This window comes from Leopardus geoffroyi, chromosome D2 (genome assembly GCF_018350155.1).
Source record: "Leopardus geoffroyi isolate Oge1 chromosome D2, O.geoffroyi_Oge1_pat1.0, whole genome shotgun sequence".
NCBI classification, from domain to species: Eukaryota; Metazoa; Chordata; class Mammalia; order Carnivora; family Felidae; genus Leopardus; species Leopardus geoffroyi.
This window is the reverse complement of record NC_059334.1, coordinates 61,237,307-61,255,751: the sequence shown is the minus strand read 5'-3', so window position 1 is coordinate 61,255,751 and position 18,445 is coordinate 61,237,307. Positions and strand designations below refer to the sequence as shown.

Sequence of the window (18,445 nt, the reverse complement as noted above, 5' to 3'; positions counted from 1 at the left end):
AGGGGTGCCATAAGTTAGGGAGGGAGCCAAGCACCCTCCCTTTCCGATGAGAATCTTTATTTGCCCCAACTGAGGGGTGGGCATGGGGTGTTAAATAAGAACTAGAATAGGTAGGGATGCTGTACAGAGGGGCCCAGGGAGGGGAGCTGGTGGGTGGGCAGCAGTTCAGTGCACCTGAGGCTGGGGGTGCCCGTGGCAGAGCCCTCCTGGTGGCTCAGGGGGTGAGCCCAGCTTCTCTGTCTCCTGTTCCACCGACTGGCTCCCGTATGCACTGTCCTCTTTCACCTCTGCTAGGCGAGTGTGCACGGGGAAGGGGATAGGGAACAGTCAAGGTCTCAGGCCTCCCACTGTCCAGGCCCAGACCAGCCTACCAGGTGGGACCCCTTTACCTGTGCTGGGCAGCTTGTCTCGGGCCTCAGGGCCCCTCAGCAGCTTCACTCCTTCCTCCAGGCCCATTTCAGACAGGGCATCCAGCAGGCCCGCCAAGTCCCCACCAGCCAGCTGGGGAGAAGGAAGAGGCATGAGTCTGAGTGTGGGGGCAGGAGCCCTGGGGCCAAGGGAGCATCTGGGATCTGAGACTGGGGGAAGGAAGCCAGGCATGCAGCAAGGGATGGGGACCAACTGACCTTGTAACTGCGTAGGAGGCTGCCGCTGGGTGAAGCTGTCTTCCGATATGTATCCACCAGACTGCGCAGCCCCAGCCGTTCTGCCAGCTCTGCCCAGCTGCCCTGGGCTCCTGGCCCATCTAGCAGATGCTCCAGGTTCTGTAGGACTGTATCCTCAAGGGGCAGCTCTGGCCCTGATGGGAACATACAGACGTGTCTGATACGCCCAGAGATGGGCTCAGGCAGACACTTCTTTCTCAAGGTAATCTGACAGACAAGGCGGACAGAGTACTAGGGCAGTGGGTGGCAACAGGAATGGAGCAAGGGACACCCCCCCCACCCCCCGGCTCCTTCAGAGGTCCTGAAGAAGAGCCCTCTGTGAGCAGGGGTCTGAAATCTGGCAGTGGGTGAAGATATCTCACCTGCAGGGCTGGGAGGGGTCAGGGGGGGTGCTGTGGTGTCCTGAGCAGCATTTAGCAGCAAGGTCTTCACCTGGGGAGACAGCCTCAGTTTGATGACCTCCCACCCCAGTCCTCAAGCCCAGGTGCCAGTCATCTGGGCCCCAGCCCTAAGCCCAGGTGCTCTATTCCCTGGTGCTTCTAGTTCCAGGCTAGCCTCACCTTGGTGCTGCGAGTGAGGTCAAGAGGTGTGTGGCCCCGGAAGCTGCCTCGGGTGTCCCTCTCAGGTCCCTCAGAATCTGAGTCACTACCAGAGGTGGGGGGCGAAGGCAGTGGGCACAGGGGCTCCTCATTCTCTGCGTGGATGTCAGCACCTGAGGAGGGAGGTAGTCGTGGGGAGGTACAGTGAGAGCCCACATTAAGAACTGCCAAGTGGGGGGACTGGTAGGCACCCCTTTTCCTCCCCTCAGCCCTGTTCATATGTCCCAAGGATGAGGCTCACCAGCCTTTAGAAGGAGACGGGTGAGGGTGGGAGATCCCAGTCCAGCTGCCAGGTGTAGGGGTGTGTTTCCCGCAAAGGTGCGGGCATTCACATTGGCACGGAGCTGTGGGGTTCAAGGGAGTCGTTGATGGCACCACTCACTGGCCGCCTCTCCCCCTGCATCTTCACTGTCCTTGGTTCCTCCACAACCCTTGGCCCCACCCCTTCAGCAATCCTCAGTCCCACCTTGGTAACCAGATGTGTGACCAACCCCAGCTCCTCCATCTCTGTGGCTAAATGCAGGGCTGTTCGGCCCCCCTGCCGCTCTGCAGCCTCCACTTCAGCCCCACTGTCCACCAGCAGATCCAGGCACTCGGGGCTTCGGGCACGGACCGCCAGGTGTACTGGGTACAGGCCTAGGAACATAGATACTTCGCCTACAGCTGTGACCCCATTGTGGCCCCTGACACCTCACGTTCACTCTAGGCACTCACCAGGTACCCTCCCTGGTCCCCACACCTTTGCCCCCCGGTCCACATGAGGTGATGAACTCACCCTCAAAGTCTGGCATGTGCAACAGCTGGGGAACAGCGGGAACCCCACTGCGCAGAAGGACACGCAGCAGTTCAGGGGCACTGGCACCAGCCCGGAGCGCTAGGTGCACTGCGGAGTCTCCATGCCGATCCAGTAGTGCCGGGTCTGCGCCCACCTGCAGCAGGAAGCTCACCACGCCTGTCTGCCCAGTGATCACCGCCAGGTGCAGCGGCGTCTGGAAAGGCAGGCAGAGTAAGCCAGGCCCACCCCTGGCCTAGGCCCACGTGCCTTCCAACTCCTGCCCCTCACCGATTGGTGCCCCTCACCTGGTGCAAGTGATTGGTGAGGTTGACAACACCAAGGTGCCGGGCGTGGTAGATGACATGGGCTATCTGCTCGATGACACTGGTCTGCCCGTGGATGATGGCTAGGTGCAGCGGCCTGAGGGTTGGGGAGTGAGACTCTGGCCTAGCAAGCCCAGCCACTCAGAGCACCCTCTACCTCCAAAACCCCACCACCTCCATAATCTCCGTGCCTAGGGCTTCTGGAGCCCAGACGTCTCCAAGGACATCGCTGCCTCTGAACTTAATCCTCCCGAGCACCTTGTGCAGTATATAAGTACTATCATCTTGCTCTTTTAACAGTCAACAAAACCAAAAGGTGGAGAGATCAAGCACCTTGAGCAAAACTAGTACATAATGAAGCCGGACTTGGAACCAGGTCTGTCTGACTCCACGGCTCTGGCTCTTTGCAGGGTCCTTTCCGCCCCGTACCCCGACCTACCGTCGAGCTCCAAGTCCCGGACCCCCCTCCCACGCCCCTACCAAGGGAGCCCAGGTCGCTCTCCTTCCCTTCCCCCACCTACGTGTCTCCGTTCTCGTCTTGAGCTGTCAGCAGGTGGCGCTGTCCCGCCAGCAGCGCGCGCGCGTCCGCCGTGACGCCGTAGTCGAGCAGGGCTCGGGCGCTGCGCTGCGCCAGGCCGAAGAGGCGTGCGTTGTACTCCCGGGCTGGGGGCAACAGGGACGTGGGCGCGGGCTTGGTCCCCACCCGAAGCGCCCCGGCCGCCCGGATTTTAGGGGCCGTACCTCGCTGCAGCAGCTCCGGGGTCAGCGGTTCGCGCTGGGGGGTCAGAGGGGACGCGCTCGGCTCTGCTGCTTCCTCCCCGGCATCCACGCCAGGCGCCTCGGCGGCCATCTGCGCCCCGCCCCCGCCTCCCGGGTAGCAGCCCATCGGGGCCGAGCCGGACGGGTAGGGGCTATAGGCCAAGGAGGAGGGGAAAAAGCCGAGGCTGCCACCTGTGGATATAGGCCGGGCTGTGGGTATAAGGCACCATCCAGGACTCTCCCCGATTTTTTACCCCACGACTTCTCTCCCCCTTACCCCTCCCTCCTCCATCCCCCTTCCCGCCACCAGCACACCCCCCTCCCCTCACCTCCTCCTCCAGCTCCTCCATAACCTCCGGCTGAGCCCCCAGAGCCTCCACCCATGTGGGAGCCACCCCCGAAGTGCTGGGAGAAGGTGGGCAAGGCTTTCCTTCGCTTCCGCTGCACCTCTTCCTTGTCTGGGGCCAGAGGGAAATGAGATGTTAAAACCCCAACTCCTGCACCAAGCCTCAAGAACTCTGTCCCCAGTAAGGTCATGGCCCTCCCTCCAAAAGCCCTCAGGCTAGCTTCTAGGACCACCTCTTCCCGGGCCCTTCTCCACTCCTGACTTGACTCATGGGTCCCCTGATCTAGTCTGGGGACACTCCAGCCCAGCCCCCATCTTAATTCCAGCTCCACCTTCCACCAGAGGGTAATAGGTGAACTGTTTGGAGTCCGAGACATCCCCCCCACGCTTGCGTTTCAGTTGCAGGAACACGGTTACAGGACGCTCAATCTTCATCTTGTGATAGGGTGGTGTCCGGAACACAATGGCATACTGGCAGGGGGGGAGGAGGGCATAAGGTGTCATTGAGGCCTTGGTCTAGTTCAGCCCCCAGCCCTGGCCCTGGCCCTAGGGTACCTGTTTATGAACATCTGTGGGAGAGAAATCCCCAAAGGCCTGCCATCCATTCTCATCATCCTCGTAGAACCGAACCTCAATGTCATCTATAAGGGAAATTGAAGCTTGGCCACACCTCCTAGTAGAATCTCCAGGGCCTTTTATCCTAGAGCTGCCCTGGCTCCCCATCTTGATACCCAGCATCCCTAAGTCCCAGCCTGGGGTCCAGTCTCACCTTTCTGCACCTTGTCACAAAGCAGATAAACCTCATCTCCACCCCGCACAGAGCCAGCTGTCTTGTCCATTCGAGAAATCTTCAGGTTTGAGGCCCCAGGAGACTCTGTGGGGGTGGGATATCAATTACTTGAGCTGACATAATAGTCATGGCCCCATTTATGGAGCCAAGTGTTTTGCATTATTATTTGAACAACCCTAAGAGGTACAGAAACTACTAGTATCTTCATTTACCCAAGATGGAAGCCATACTCAGGGGAAATGACTTACTCAAGATCACTCAGCTCATATGTGGTGGGTCAAGTTGAAACTCAGGCCGGACTCCACAGCCTGAAATTGCCCCCCATGCTTCCTCTGGCACCTAGCCCTGGCACCCCAGATGGTCAGGATACTCACTGCTGTCGTGGATGGGCTGGGAAATGACTGGCTTCAGGGGCAGGGAGAAGGAGCCATCACTGGCTCGAAGGAAGGCAGAGAAGCGCAGCCTCACAATGCTCAGGTCCATCACCTTCTTCAGCTCCTTAGCCTCCTGCTCCAGCTCCCGCCGCTCGGCCTCTGTGCGGTGGATGTACACGTGACCCTGGCACTCCTCCTTCTCCATTCCTTCCATGACCACTTCCCATGACTCCCTCTCTCCCTACAAGTGCTCCCCCCCCCCTCAATACCCGTAAGGCCCTGGGGCCTGGAGCGGAGTCGCTGCCTCTGAAGTTTTTGTATCATAATCTCCATCATGTTCTTCTTGGTCACATGCAGGACGCCCAGGTTGTTAAATCTGAGTGGGGGAGTGGGAGTCAGAGCTTAGCAGGCATTTCCTTCCTGAAGCACCCTCCCCACTGCCAGGGCTCAGCTCAGCCCTACTTCCTCCAGGAAGCTTTCCTGGTTTTTACTTGGGGCCTTGGGTTCTGGGGCCAACCTAAGTCTCTCCCCTTGGTCAGATGCTAAGCTCATAGAAGTGGGCTGGGGCCTAGGACAGGTGGGCCTAGGACGGAGGGGCACCTACTGGGCAGTCATGTCCTTGGGCCCCACAGACACGGCGCAGACCCCCAGCTCCGAGCATTGCTTGCCCACCAGGCTGTGGGCATGAGCACGAGGCGGGTCACTGTGTGTTACCAGGTCCACCTCGATCTTGGCTGGTCCCTCGTAGTTACAGATCTAGGGGAGGTGAGGGCTGTCAGTGATGTCCCTGAACACATTCCACTAGCCCACCCTCCAGCACCATCCTAACTCACCTTGACTGTGGGATAAGTCTTCCGGCCCTTCTCACTGGAGGCACCTGGCAATCCTCCATGGGAGGGGCCTTCACAGCCATATCGAAATCGGAAGCCACGCTGAAGGTCCCAGGGCAGATTGATATTGTGACCAGGAGAGACCCCCACCCCCCCTAGCCAGCCACGCTCCCAGCCAGCAGTGACCATAATAATTGGCAGCGTCTCTCCTGAACCACAACACAACCATTGTGATTAGCAGCAGCCAACCATCCCAACCTGAAGTGTCCTCTGGTCAGTGACCCTCCCCATGGCCACCCAACTACAACTACCCCACTTGTCCCCAAGGCTGAAGTCATCCCACACCATCCCTTCCATTCACTCACCTGTTTAGGCTGCTCCACTATTACCAGGTAGGGGCCATCAGCTGGGGAGAGAGGGGCCTTGTTGAGCCAGGATTTCTGAGCCCATTCCCAAGGCAGAGGGCACATGCTCCTCCCTCCCGCTCTCTCTAGGACATGGGAAGGTTAGGAACTTACTAACCTGTCTCTGGGGCTGGCTCCTTGGGCTCCACAATGGACGGGTCGAATTTGAAATCATCGTATTCAATCATGCCATCCAGACCCTGGTTTGGAGACAGACTGGGGTGGCAACTGATTCTGAGCCACCCCAGAGCCCTCCACTTCCCAGCCCTGAGTAACCACTCCCTTTCCTCCCAAGGCCGTTAAAAAAGCTCCTAATAGAAGCAGTTTGCAGATAGAGACTGACAGGCAGGTTGAGATAATGAGAGGGCATTACAGGTGTAGGGAAGCAGAGAGGACTCCGACAGACAGGCAGACAAGCAGACAGACATGGGGGTAGCCGGCTGGCTTCAGGGCCAGGTGTGACTCACTGGGTCGTAGCAACTTTCCATGTCTCTGGGCTAGGCCCGGCTCTGTCTGGTGGCTCCGGCCGGGTTCTGTTTCCCAGAGTTTCAGGCGTCCGCCTTAGGGGGGGAGGGGGGAGGGACTGGCGGGGGAAGGGGAGAGACAGATCAGGGCAGGAGTTGGGGGGGCAAGGGGAGCCCAGATTTGGGGGAGGGTCTGATCTCTTCCAGCCACCCGTCCGGGTGTGGCGGGCGAGATCCGGTGGAGAACGAGATCCGGAGCTGGGCTGGGTTGGGCCGGGGAAGCGGCAGGAAAGTTAGAACAGCTTAGGAAAGTCCCGAAAATACCAGAGGGAGGCGGGGCCGGAGGGGGGCGGGCCTGGAAATGACGCCACTAGCCACGCCCCCGAGGCGGGAGGGGCACGAAGTCGTTGCTGGCCGGCGAGCTCTGGTAGCCTCTCTTCGGGCAGAGGGGCAACCAGACCCAGGGAAGCGTCCTCGGGTGTTGGTCCCCACCCCCTCGTGTCAGGGCGGACTCCCGGGACTGGAGGGTCTTTCTAGGCCGGAGGACGCTCTTAGGCCGGGGCCAGGCCCGCCTCCCGCCCCCTTCGCCTCCCCCGTCCTGGAGCAACCTTGGGATTTTCTACCCCGAGAGAGGCCACGGCTGATTCACCCGGGGGCTTTTGTGGGGACATTCCTGCTGTAGGAAGGCCTCCTTTCCGAAGGCCTGTAGGCGGGGGCTCTTCCCAGTGGGGGGCCCCAGGGTTCTGCCCCAAGAACGGACTCTGGGGCCGCTGGGCGGGGGAACGAAAGGTGTCTGTTTCTTGAGATGGGGTCTTCTGTTACCTCTCCCCAAAACGTCAACAGCCGTTGGATTCCCGCACCACACCTGCTCTGGGTGCCCACGCCCCCTGCCCCAGTCCCGTATCCGTGCATGATACTAGTGTGTGTCTCTAGCACACGTACAGAGTGTGTGTTGTCCCATGTGCTTGCGTGAATGTTGTGTGTGCGTAGTGTCAATATGCATGTGCAAGTGAGCATGGCTGTGTACAGGTGAGCGTCCTTAAACTTCTCATTGTGGAGGCGTCTAAGCTTGTCTTGATATATAAGAGCACAGGTGAACACATTTGAGTTTGTGCGTGAAAAGTATGGGTCTAGGCACCTGTGCACGGGTGAGCATGTTTGCGTGTGCATATGTGCATTCTGAGTGAATGGACAATGCTGTGCACTCGCCAGCACACGCGTAGGTGCACGTATGGCTCCGCGTGTTTTTTTATACAGGATGTCGATGGGTATCCATGTGTCTTGTTTGTGTGCGTACTGTGTGTGTGTGTGTGCGCGCGCGCGTGCATAAGCCTCTCTCCAGCCCTGGGACTCGGTCAGTTAAAGGCCCTCCTTCCGCCCTTCGCCGTGTCCTAGCCACTCAGGGGTTTGAACCCGGCCACTCACCGCGGCGGCGGATCCGATTCCGGCTTCTCTCCCGGCCCGACCCACCTTGGACAGGTCGCGTCACCTCTCCACAGCCACTGAGGCTCCAACCGGGAAAGCCCCTTTTCCACCCCCGGGAGGGGGGAATTCCCGTGACGTTCCCGTGCGTCACGCCCCGTGCCCTTTTTCATTGGCTGAAAGTTTAACTCCGGACTCGTGCAGCCAATCATGAGCGACTCAGGCGCGCCCCTTAGAGGGGAACTATTAGCTGCGCCCCGGGAGCCTGGAGTGAGGTTGACTGTCAGCTAAAGCGCGAGCTCTGGCTTGGGGACCTGCCTGAGGCTGGATTCTCTGACCAAGAAGCATCCTCCGGCCAAGGGCCCCGGCTCCGGTCTCCTCACCCACCCTGCCTGCCCCAGAAGGTTGACAGTCCCCGCTGCTACTCGGCTTATCTGCTGGACCTAATGCTTGGTCACCTCTGAAGCCGGGGAACCCCAGGGGGAAGCTGGCGGGCCCCAGCCCTCCGGTCCGCCCGGAGCGGGGCCCCACTGACGGGAAGAGTTAGGGGAAAAGGAAATTGATCTTGCAGTCGGTCCCGGGGCGCCATCTGGCGGCCCTTGTGGAGCCTCAAGGAGACTCCATAATCCTTTCTTGCTCAGTCTCTTACTCAGCCTCGCCCCCCTGGAAGAGACCATCTGAACCTAAATCTTACTCTATAAATGCCCGGGTCACAGAGGGCCAGATTTTCAGATCTGAGCTCCAGAGTTCTGGGCAGAATGAAGAAAAAGAGGTGTTTATCTGGGAGACTCAGGTCTTGCTCATCCATCACGGAGATTTGTAATATTAGAATTGAAAAGGCATCCAGGGGCGTCTGGGTGGCTCAGGCGGTTAAGCCAAGGGACTCTTGATTTCGCCTCATGATCTCACGGTCGTGAGATTCAGCCCCACGGTTGGGCTCTGCGCTGGGCATGGAAGCTGCCTAACATTCTCTTTCTCCCTCTGCCCCTCCGCCCCCAAAAAAGAAAGAAAAAAAAGTTTTTTGAAATGGCATCCAAAATCTTAATAGTTCAAACTTCCTCCAATGTAGGAAATTTCCTTTTATATAGCTCCCAACTGTGTTTGAACACTTTCAGTGGCAGCAAGATCAGTACAGGATTACCTAAAGTAGGGACTCTCAGGCTGAAGATCTGTGACTGGTAGAGTTTCCCTTTAGGGGGTCCATGAGCAATCTCCATTCCTGGAGTAGTCCTCCCTTAGGCTCATGACCTTAGTCTCATGGTAGAACACTGATTTTTTTTTTTTATGTTTATTTTTGAGAGAGTGTGAGTGGGGGAGGAGCAGAGAGAGAGAGAGGGGGCAGAGGATCCGAAGCAGGCCCAGCGCTGATAGAAGCAAGCTGATGCTCTGCTCCAACTCCACAAACATGAGATCATGACCTGAGTCAAAGTCGGATGCTCAACCGACCGAGCCACCCAGATGCCCTGGACACAGACTTTTGTTTCAGAGTTCCCCTGCAACTTGTCTCTGACCTTGGTAATGGAATTACAGGCCTGCATGGGTCTGCATAAAAGGCAGACAGTTATGGCCCTTGATGTGGGCTATTTCCTGTTACTTCCCCCTCCTCTTCATCTTCCCTGCAAATGGAATGTGTCAGGTAGTGTGTTAAGGTACTATTAGTATAAGTTCTTATTCTTCCTCCCAACAGCCCTTGGAGATAAATATTACCTCTACTGATGAAGAAATTAAGTCTCAGAGAGGTGAAGTAACAACCAAACACAATAGCTAGAAATGAAAATACCCAGTCTACTAATTCTAGGATGAAGCTCTTCCTTAAACTGATATAAAACAAAGCAGGCCTTTCCACCGTGAGCCTCTCAAGTCAATTATCATAAGATACCACTGAAAATTTTGCTGACATCCAGGGATATTGCCTACTACATTCCCCTGGTAAATCTGATCCATAACCCTTACATTAATATGGAATGAGGTTGGTTTGATAAACTCCAACTTAGTGAGCCTGTGCTTGTTGCAATGATCACAACTGTCCTTTCAAAGTGCTCACAAACTACCAGCTGAAATTGGCATCAATTCTTCCAGTCTCCATGACTGCCTCTAAAAAGGCCCATACAAATTGAGCTATTTTAAGTAATCTCTCCACTCAACATGGGGCTTGAACTCACGACCCCGAGATCAAGAGTCACAGGCTCCACTGACTAAGCCAGGCACCCGAGGTTGAGCTATTTTAGTTATAAGATTCTGAGTTGTAATTTATCAGAAGACTAAAAAAATTTTTTTTACATTTATTTATTTTTGAGAAACAGAGTGAGACAAAGTGTGAGTGGGGGAGGGGCAGAGAGAGAAGCAGACACAGAATCTGAAGCAGGCTCCAGGCTCTGAGCAAACAGTCAGCACAGAGCCTGAGGCGGGGCTCGAACCCACAAACTGTGAGATCATGACCTGAGCCAAAGTTGGATGCTCAATCAACTGAGCCACCCAGTTGCACATATCAGAAGATTTTTAAAGCAAAACTATTATAGAAAATTTCAAACATATAAACAGTGGAGAGAATAGTATAATGAACCCCCATTTATCTATCAGTCAACTCCAATTCCCACTATTTTGTCTGGAGATTTTCACTGATTCAAAGTAGTTTGTCAGTTACTATAGCCTCATCTATCTGGGATTAAGAAACCTCTTGTTTATTCCACTAATTTCCAGCCTAATGATTATCTCTGTTTCTGTACCTAGCCCTATCACTATACCTGGCCCCAAAGCAGAGGCACCATGAATTCACTCCATTCGTTCACTAATAAATAGTGAGGGCCTACTCTAGAAAATAAGGTCTTCGTTTGTAGATAAAAATCAAATGGGTTATATCAGTTGGTGATAAGTGCTAGTAGAAAAATAAAGTAGGCAAGGAGATAATAACAAGGGTTTTCTTTGTAGCAATGAGGGAAGACTTGTCCGATGAGGTAACATTTGAACTATGACTTGAGAAAAGTGAGGAAGGAAGTGATGTGGACATTTGGGGGAAAAGCTTTCCAGGTGGAGGGACCAGTTTCAACACAAATGTGTTTGGTATGTTTGAGAAAGAGCAAGAAGCTTAGGTAGGTGGGATAAAATAAGAACTTTGGACTCTATTCTGATGAGATGTAAAGGCTTTGGAGTTTTTTTTTTTCTTTAATGTTTATTTTTGAGACAGAGAGAGAGACAGAGAGAGAGAGAGAGAGAGATGGGCGGGGAAGGGCAGAGAGAGAGGGAGACACAGAATCCGAAGCAGGCTCCAGGCCCCGAGCTGTCAGCACAGAGCCCAACCTGGCGCTTGAACTCATGAGCTGTGAGATCATGAACCTGAGCCCAAGTCAGCCGCCCAACCAACCGAGTCTCCCAGGTGCCCCTGGAGGGTTTTGAGCAATGGAGTGAAAATGATATGACATGTTTTAAAAAGATACACTTGCCTGCTGTGTGGAGAGTAGAGAGTACAGGACTGGAATAAAGGAGGGAGACCAGTGGTCCAACAGATGGTGGCTTAGACTTGGGTGAAAATGGGTGAGGATGGCGAGAAGTAGGCACATTCTAGATAAATTTGAATGACAGAAGCAACAAGATTTCCTTGAGGAGTCAGATGTAGGATGGGAGTGGTTTGGCTGAGAACCTGGAAGAATGAAGTTGTCCTTTAGTGACATGGGGCACACCGGGGGAGGAGTGGGTTTGTAGGGGGCGATCAAAATTTTTCCTTTGAGAGCCTGAGGCATACAAGTGGAGATGATGAGGGGGAGTTGGACAAAAAGTCAGCGTAATGGATGGTATTTAGTCTTGACAGTGGACAGTATCACCTAGCAAGTGAGTGTGGAGAAAGAATTTGAGGAACAAGGGCCAGGCCCTGGGGCATTCTAATGATTAGGACTGAGGAGCCAGCAAAGGAAACTTAAGAGGTATGGCCAGTGAGGCAGAGGAGAACCAAGAAAAACTAGTGTCTCCGAAGCTGAGCGAGGAGTATTGAAAAGAGGTATACTTGAACTAAAAATTCTTTTTCTTCAACTGAAGCTCAGGGGCTGAGTGGTTTTTACTTACTCATAGCCACCTGTCTCTCAAGCAGTGAACCCAGAACAAAAGCAAATACCTGAGGGGTTCCTGGGTGCTTCTGTTGGTTAAACGTCCAACTTCGGCTCAGGTCATGATCTCACTGTTGGTATGTTCAAACCCCAACACTGGGCTCTGCACTGGCAGTGTTGAGCCTGCTTGGGATTCTCTCTTTCTCCCTCTCTCAAATAAATATTTAAAGGCAGTGCTTGTGGAGCTCAAATGGGAGAACAGAGACATCATAGCTCATAGCTGAAGGAGAGGGCCCTAGTGTCCACCTGACTGAAGATCCAGGCCTGTCTACATTCATACAGAAAAAGTGCAGATCAGGGGTGTAGCCATTCTCCTAATTTTCCTAGGGATAGGGTCAGGCAAGGCTTCTGGTTAGTGTGGAAACCAGGCATGGTCTGGACTACCTGGGGAGAATGAAGGAAGAGGGAAAAACTAGTGTAGGAACTTCACGACGTTGCATGTATTTTTCCACATCAAGCTCTTCCCATTTCCAAGGTGCCCTTTTCTATACGTGAGGAAGGTACTTCCTGAGGTTTAGACTCCCAGCAACATCCAGGTGGTGGTACTGAGCAAAGGGAAGCCCGAGGTCCTGAATGATCATATAGCCAGCTGGTCCCAAATGAAGAGGGTGAGTGCCCATAACTCCCCATGGGGGAGGCCAGCCGGTAGTACAACAGGTAGTACCACTCCCTTATCTCCCCCCAGAGGCGAAGGGACCACTTTGGAGGAAGAAGCCAAAACGAGGTAGATACTTCATCCGGAAAAGCTCAATACATAGCATTCTACATCCCACCCTCAGCCCTGTAGGAGCCACTCTGCCTGCCCCCAACACACTCCCACTTATCTTACCATAAAACAAAGGGGAAGAAGGGGAGGGATTCTCCAATCATGCTTCAGTAACTGAGATGGATGGACAAAACTGTCCCTCCTCAGTCTGGGGCCAAAATGAATGCCCTGTGCCCAGAAACACACGATCACAGCTGTGGACAAGATGGCATCGTTCCTAAGCCCCACGGACTCCCCTTTGTGCTCCTGGGCCACGAGGCACATCTGAGGGAAGACTTCTGAAGAACTACAGCTCAGCTCTGGTTCACTTTCCTTTTGACCCCAGTCTAGGCTGTCTCAGGTGTCAACCTTGGAGCAGTTAGGGAAGAGGACAAGTGCCCAAACCCTTGAATATCCCTGGTAACAAGGGCGCACTGCTGTTGTAGTGGTGGTGGTGATGGTTGTAGGGCAGCAACACTGGGGAAGGAATCCTGACTGGCGCCTGGATGGCTGGCAGCCTGGGGCCATGTGGGCCAGACTGTTGGTAGGCCAGCCTCACTTCTGTTCATGCAAGGTCCAAGCCCTGGGTATCCCAATAACATGGTGCCCATAAGTTCAAGAAGGAAACCAGAGGGAAAAGCAATGACATTGGTACTAAGACATTTATTACATCATAAAAAGTCCATTGTTGTCCTGTTTTTCCATATGTACATGCTCCTGTGGGTAGCAGTCCCTCTGTCCAGCCCCACCTGCCAACCCTCCATGGTGCCAATCAACTCTCCAAACCGACCAACTAATTAATAAAAGAGGAAGAACTGGAGGAGGTGGCCCAGGGCTGATGGGAATGGAGATGAGAGAGGGACACAAAGTGCAGAATGGTTGGCTTGGCTATCAATGCCTGACCACAGGGCAGGAGGGGCAGGAGGGCAGGCACTGCAGGCTGGCATAGAGATGCCTCCCCAGGGCTGCCAGGCTGCAGGCAATACCTGAGTGCGCTCTCAGGTTAGAACCCCAGGAATGGGGAGCAAAGGAAAAAGGTTCCTCAGCCTGATTGTGGATTCTAGGAGGGGCTATAAAAGTTCTCTTTTTCAGGTCCCCATCCAAGTAGCAGCGACAGCAGCTCAGGCTGGGCCTGAGAAGTTTGTGGCCCTTGGGACAGGTGGGAGGGTGGCCAAGGACAGCCTGATAGGAAGTACTGGTCCTGATCTCTGAGGAGCCTGCCTTAGTTGACCTCAGAGGTGGGCATGGGGTCTGTGGGGCGGGGTGTAGCCAGGAGGGGCACTGGTGAAGTGGCCTCAATGAGAGCAGGGTTGAGGATGATGGGCAGAGTCATGGGTGGTACACCCACCTGCAGTGGGGAGGCCAAGGGCTGCAGGATCAGTGGGGGCTGAGCCAGGGGAGGAGGCCCATCTGGAGTAGGGCTCAGTCTGCTGGGGCTAGACGCCACTGGTGATCCAGGGGAGCTGCTGTTGGCAGGCCGAGGGCCCTCAGGCTTCTCAAAGTCTACAGGGAGAGCGAGGGGCTGGTCAGACTCCCTCACATTCTCCAGCTGGCTTACCTAACCTCTGCTTTTCCCCATTGCTGTGAACAAAATGACTCCTACCAGGCTATGTAGTTGGCAATCTCCCCTTTAACTCATTAAAAAATGCAGTTACCTTATACCTACCCTCTATCTCCTTTGCTGTACCTCCAGTCAAGTAAATTATGGTATGATCTTTACTAGGATCCCTCCTGAAGGGCAACTGCTGCATATTTATGTCAAGTTCCTGATCCAACCTTCTCCTCCCACGCCTGAAAATCTCAAGCAGGTAGCTCATCAGAGCTTATTTGGTCCTGTCACTTCCCACAGGAAGAGCAGGTGACCAGAATACTCTGGTTCCCTCCTTTCCCTGGCTCACAGCCCATGCTCAGTGGCAATCCCAAACTACCCTGGGCTTCCTCTTAGGCCTCCTACTTCTTGCTCAACACCCAGGAGGCTAGCTCAGAAGGACTCACCATAGACCCCCAGCTCAGAAGGCATCTCTGGAGGAGGTGGATGGCCAGGTGTCCTTGTGTCCCCAGCAGCAGGAGCCATATGGGCTGAGGCCATAGGTTTTTGGGCATGTGGCTCCATGGGCATGGGGTCTGGGGAGGGCAGAAAAACCAGATGGCAGCTCTTAGTGTTTTCCTTCAAGCAGAGCCCTGGCTACCCAACAATCCTCCCACAAATATGAGATACAGAGAACTATTTATTAGCTCCAGACTCTCTGATGGGGACTCTTTTTGATAAAATTGAGCTAAGCCTCCTACCCTGAATGACAGTCTGCTTGAAGAGCTCATCTCGTAAGTGGGGCAGAAAACAGTCAATGCGCTCCCAGGTAATCTCCCAGAGGGCTGAGGGGCTGCCTCCTCGGGCATCTGCGTTGTGGAAAATCTCTGCTGTGTCCATCACCAGGAGCATGTTCTTCAGAGACTCAGGGATGGCCTCTGACTGTAGGTGGCAGTGGGACCATGTGGATGGGAAAGAGGGCATGGTGGAATATGGTAAGGAGGCATCCATCGAGGGAAAACAGCATGTCTTCCCAGCAGGTGGGAGAGGAAGCTGGCAGTGGTAGAACATACCAGTAAGTCACTGGAGCCTGCATGCATATACTTGTCCATGAAGTCCAGGATGGTCAGCCAGAGGGCCGCAAAGGTAGAGAGTGACAGCAGCGGAGACAGGTGCTGCAAGAAGACCTATGGCCCACCAGCCCCTTTTAGCAGAGGGGTCGGAGCTGTCTGCATCCCTCTCCAAGGCTGGGAAGGAAGCCTGCCCTATCTTGCATGGGAATCCTATAGCGGAGATTCCTCTGAATTCCAAGATCCTCCCAGGTCTCTGGGTTCTGCCGAGTCTCCACAGCTGGGGATCCTGAGCACCCACATTGCATCTCTAGGTCCTAGCAGAAGCCTAGCTTCCCTCCTTGCAGAGAGGCAAGTATGGGGAGAGTGGGTGGGTGAGGGCATTGAGCAGTACCTTAGAGAGCAGTGTGGAAGCCCTCATTCGAGTCTCCTCCATCCCACCCACATCTGCAGGGCTGATGTTCTCCAAGAGTTTGGTCAGTAGAGGAAACAGCACCTGGTAGGTAAAGAGCCAATGTCTCCCTAGCAGGGTCAGTTGGCAGCCTTGCCCCAAGGAAGCCAGGGGGTGGGGTGGGGTGGATAAGCACAGAGCAGAAGGGAAAAATAGGATGCAGGCTGAGGACTGACATCAGGGGCTCTTCAGGCTGCCCAGCTCTATCTTAAGGCTTTGAACTTTGCCTTAAGACTAGAGGGGAGTCCTACCTTGTTAAAACAGGACTCCCACTCCAGGGCATCTAGCTTTTGCAGATCATGTACCAGTAGTGCTCGCTGCAGATAGGTCAGTGCCTGCATCCGCACCTGGCGCCGGGCATCACAGCACAGGCAGGCGATGCCTGAGAGTGAGAACAGGCTCAGGATCCTTCAGGCATCCTGATCCTGGTGCTTCCCAAGCTCCAGCTTCACTTCTGCCCCTGCCCTGCCTGCTCCCCTGATGTTTACCCTGCAGTAAAGGGCACCAACAGTGGGCCCAGAGGGTGCGTGAATCTGCTTCGATCTTCCGACCACCTGTCTCCAGGTGGCGCTGCTCCTCCGCCCACGAGCTGTAGATAGAGGCCGCTCTCGTGTGTAGGGTGTGCATCAGGTCTAACAACTGGGGGTCACAGGAGAGGCAGGATGAGTTAAGGTCCGTGGGTGCCCCCCCACCCCCAAAACACTGTCCCTGACTGAGTCTTCAAGGGAGACCCTACTACCAGTGACATCATACTCTACCCCTCCCACCCCTCCTTTTCTCTTCAACTTCATGAGCTAGTTGCCCCCTTCCAGCCAGTGCTTCCCGAAGTTGGGTATTACTCCTAGTGCAGGAGACATGAGGAGGTGTGTGGAATAAGTATTTAGTAACAATGAATTACATGGTGAAAAAGGTACTTTCTTTTCAATTCTCTTTCATACCTTCTGATGACAGATTAAGCCTCATCTTATTAATTTCACCTTACAAACAGAAAGCAAACATCAGACTCAGAGGCTCTGGTGGGCAATAGTGTGTGGTCAACTTTAATAATTTTTTTGTTTTCAGGATTTTTCTACAGTTATTAAGGCAATTAGTTCTCCATTTATTCAGTGATATGAAGTCTGCTTGTAAAATAAATTTTATATACCTTGAATAGACAAAGAATAACTCTGGAAGGATAGACAAGAAACTGGTGGCAGTGTGTACCTCTGGAGAGGGGAACTTAGCAACTGGGGGCAGAAATGGAATGCGACTTTTTTTTTTTTTTTAAAGTTATGCGTGTTTTTTTTTTTCAATGTTTACTTATTTTTGAGAGAAAGAGAGAGAGACAGAGAGAGGGGGAAAGAGGGAGCAGAGGAGGGGCAGAAAGAGAGGGAGACGCAGAATCTGAAGCAGGCTCCAGGCTCTGAGCTGTCAACACAGAGCCTGACGCAGAGCTCGAACCCACTAACTGTGGGATCATGACCGGAGTCAAACTTGGATGCTTAACTGACTGAGCCACCCAGGTACCCCGGGACTTACTTCTATCTGTTTACCCTTTTCTACTTTTGAACTTTGTACCATATGCATGTATTACTTATTCAAAACATAAACCTTAAATATTAAAGTCTGGATATTGGGTAGGGAAACACTGTGGAGGTGGTGGCCAAGGTCCTAGGTTGGAAAACAGGTCCTTCTCAGCCTTGGCTGTCCCTGGCTCTGCCCAGACTCCCAATGTCACGAGGAGGGAGAGGAGAGCAAGTAAAGGATGCCATACTTACGTCCTGACTGACCTGTAAAGACACCGTATGGTAGCTGGCAGGCACGCCTTCATCCTCATCATCGTCACTATGCCCACCTCGAGTGGCATGTTGGCTGGGGGTTCGAGGCCGCCGAAGCACTGAGCCTTCCTTGGATTTCTTCTTGAAGCGGTTTCCTTTGCTGTCATATTTGTGACTCTTGCCACGTTTCTCCTGGGACTTGCACCCTGAGCAGAGCCAGACCCAGGTCACAATTCTACATCCATGGACACAGACGGCCTACCTTTTCCTCCCTTTCCCCCGTATATTCACATGGTTACTCCCCAACTGCCCCTTCATTGGGTAACCCACCGCCATTCAGACTGGCCTCCACAAAGATGCGGAGAGTCTTGACGCAGAGCTCAAAGTTGTCAGGTGTAATGTGGGCAGCATCACGCACAATGAACGACAGAGATTCCACACATTTAAGCAGGGACTTAGTGTCATGTGGCCCGAGGTCCAGCCCCACTGTTAGGCTGTACTGATTGACCAGGGGTGAAGGGCCTAGCCGGCTGGGCCCAGGACCTGGCTTGGAGTTATCGATGTCATCCTTCCCCACCTGTAAAGTACACAGAGTTGCTGGGAACCCAGGCTTGAGCCTGATCTTCCCCCTAGATGTCCTGCTGGAGGACCAGGAATCTTTCCCACAGGCCAAGGAGGGAAGACTCACCCACTACCTGTATGCTCACTTACCACTAACCAACCGCTGTTGACCACATCAGCATCTGTGGCTGATCGGTGGATCTTGCCAGGCCTACAATGGTCAGCATAGACCTCTGAGTCAGAAGTGTATCCTCGGTCCAGGCTCACATCATTCTGATGGTAGGATGGGAGTTCGCTGTCTGATTGGGCCCCTGAGTCAGCAGGGAGAAGGGCAGAGTCAGGGTGGAAAGGGGGACACTGGGATGAGGGATGATTTCAGTTCTGAGAAGTAGGTGCTGAAGCCTGGCCTCTCCTGTCTCTTGGTGCAGCTTAGTTTCAACCCTGTCATCAGAGGGCTGGAGGATGGTCTGGACAGATTTTTTTTT

At 54.1% G+C, this 18,445-nt stretch overlaps 2 protein-coding genes across 26 annotated transcripts in view; both read right to left on the bottom strand.

Moving 5' to 3' along the window:
* Window positions 1-5: 5 nt before the first annotated feature.
* NFKB2 (nuclear factor kappa B subunit 2) lies at window positions 6-7,851 on the bottom strand. 4 transcript variants are annotated; one of them, XM_045438714.1, is made up of 23 exons: window positions 7,755-7,851; window positions 6,333-6,448; window positions 5,984-6,065; window positions 5,827-5,867; window positions 5,465-5,563; window positions 5,236-5,387; window positions 4,901-5,007; window positions 4,632-4,790; window positions 4,237-4,341; window positions 4,023-4,108; window positions 3,800-3,938; window positions 3,451-3,579; window positions 3,104-3,313; window positions 2,884-3,025; window positions 2,345-2,459; window positions 2,040-2,253; window positions 1,731-1,900; window positions 1,506-1,608; window positions 1,226-1,377; window positions 1,028-1,097; window positions 627-799; window positions 390-501; window positions 6-287 (listed from the first exon to the last, which is right to left on the bottom strand). In XM_045438714.1, exons 2-23 carry the CDS (start codon window positions 6,351-6,353, stop codon window positions 166-168), a joined length of 2,703 nt encoding a protein of 900 aa, XP_045294670.1. In that variant the 5' UTR covers window positions 6,354-6,448; window positions 7,755-7,851; the 3' UTR covers window positions 6-165. The 4 variants fall into 4 exon arrangements, with proteins under 4 accessions (XP_045294670.1, XP_045294668.1, XP_045294669.1 ...); XM_045438712.1 differs by having other exon boundaries at window positions 2,884-3,313; XM_045438713.1 differs by lacking the exon at window positions 7,755-7,851 and having other exon boundaries at window positions 6,333-6,678.
* Window positions 7,852-13,236: 5,385 nt separating this feature from the next.
* GBF1 (golgi brefeldin A resistant guanine nucleotide exchange factor 1) overlaps window positions 13,237-18,445 on the bottom strand; it is a 120,499-nt gene continuing 115,290 nt past the window's right edge. For 15 of the 22 annotated variants that reach the window (XM_045438687.1, XM_045438685.1, XM_045438697.1 and 12 more), the window contains 10 exons: window positions 18,111-18,271; window positions 17,730-17,976; window positions 17,400-17,605; window positions 16,131-16,281; window positions 15,894-16,024; window positions 15,586-15,687; window positions 15,195-15,308; window positions 14,883-15,063; window positions 14,589-14,717; window positions 13,237-14,096 (listed from right to left, as the gene is read on the bottom strand). In XM_045438687.1, the coding sequence (XP_045294643.1) occupies window positions 13,816-14,096; window positions 14,589-14,717; window positions 14,883-15,063; window positions 15,195-15,308; window positions 15,586-15,687; window positions 15,894-16,024; window positions 16,131-16,281; window positions 17,400-17,605; window positions 17,730-17,976; window positions 18,111-18,271 (1,703 nt within the window). In that variant the 3' untranslated portion in view covers window positions 13,237-13,815. The remainder of the gene's footprint in view (window positions 14,097-14,588; window positions 14,718-14,882; window positions 15,064-15,194; window positions 15,309-15,585; window positions 15,688-15,893; window positions 16,025-16,130; window positions 16,282-17,399; window positions 17,606-17,729; window positions 17,977-18,110; window positions 18,272-18,445) is intronic. The other 7 variants (XM_045438688.1, XM_045438691.1, XM_045438694.1 and 4 more) reach the window with 1 other exon arrangement.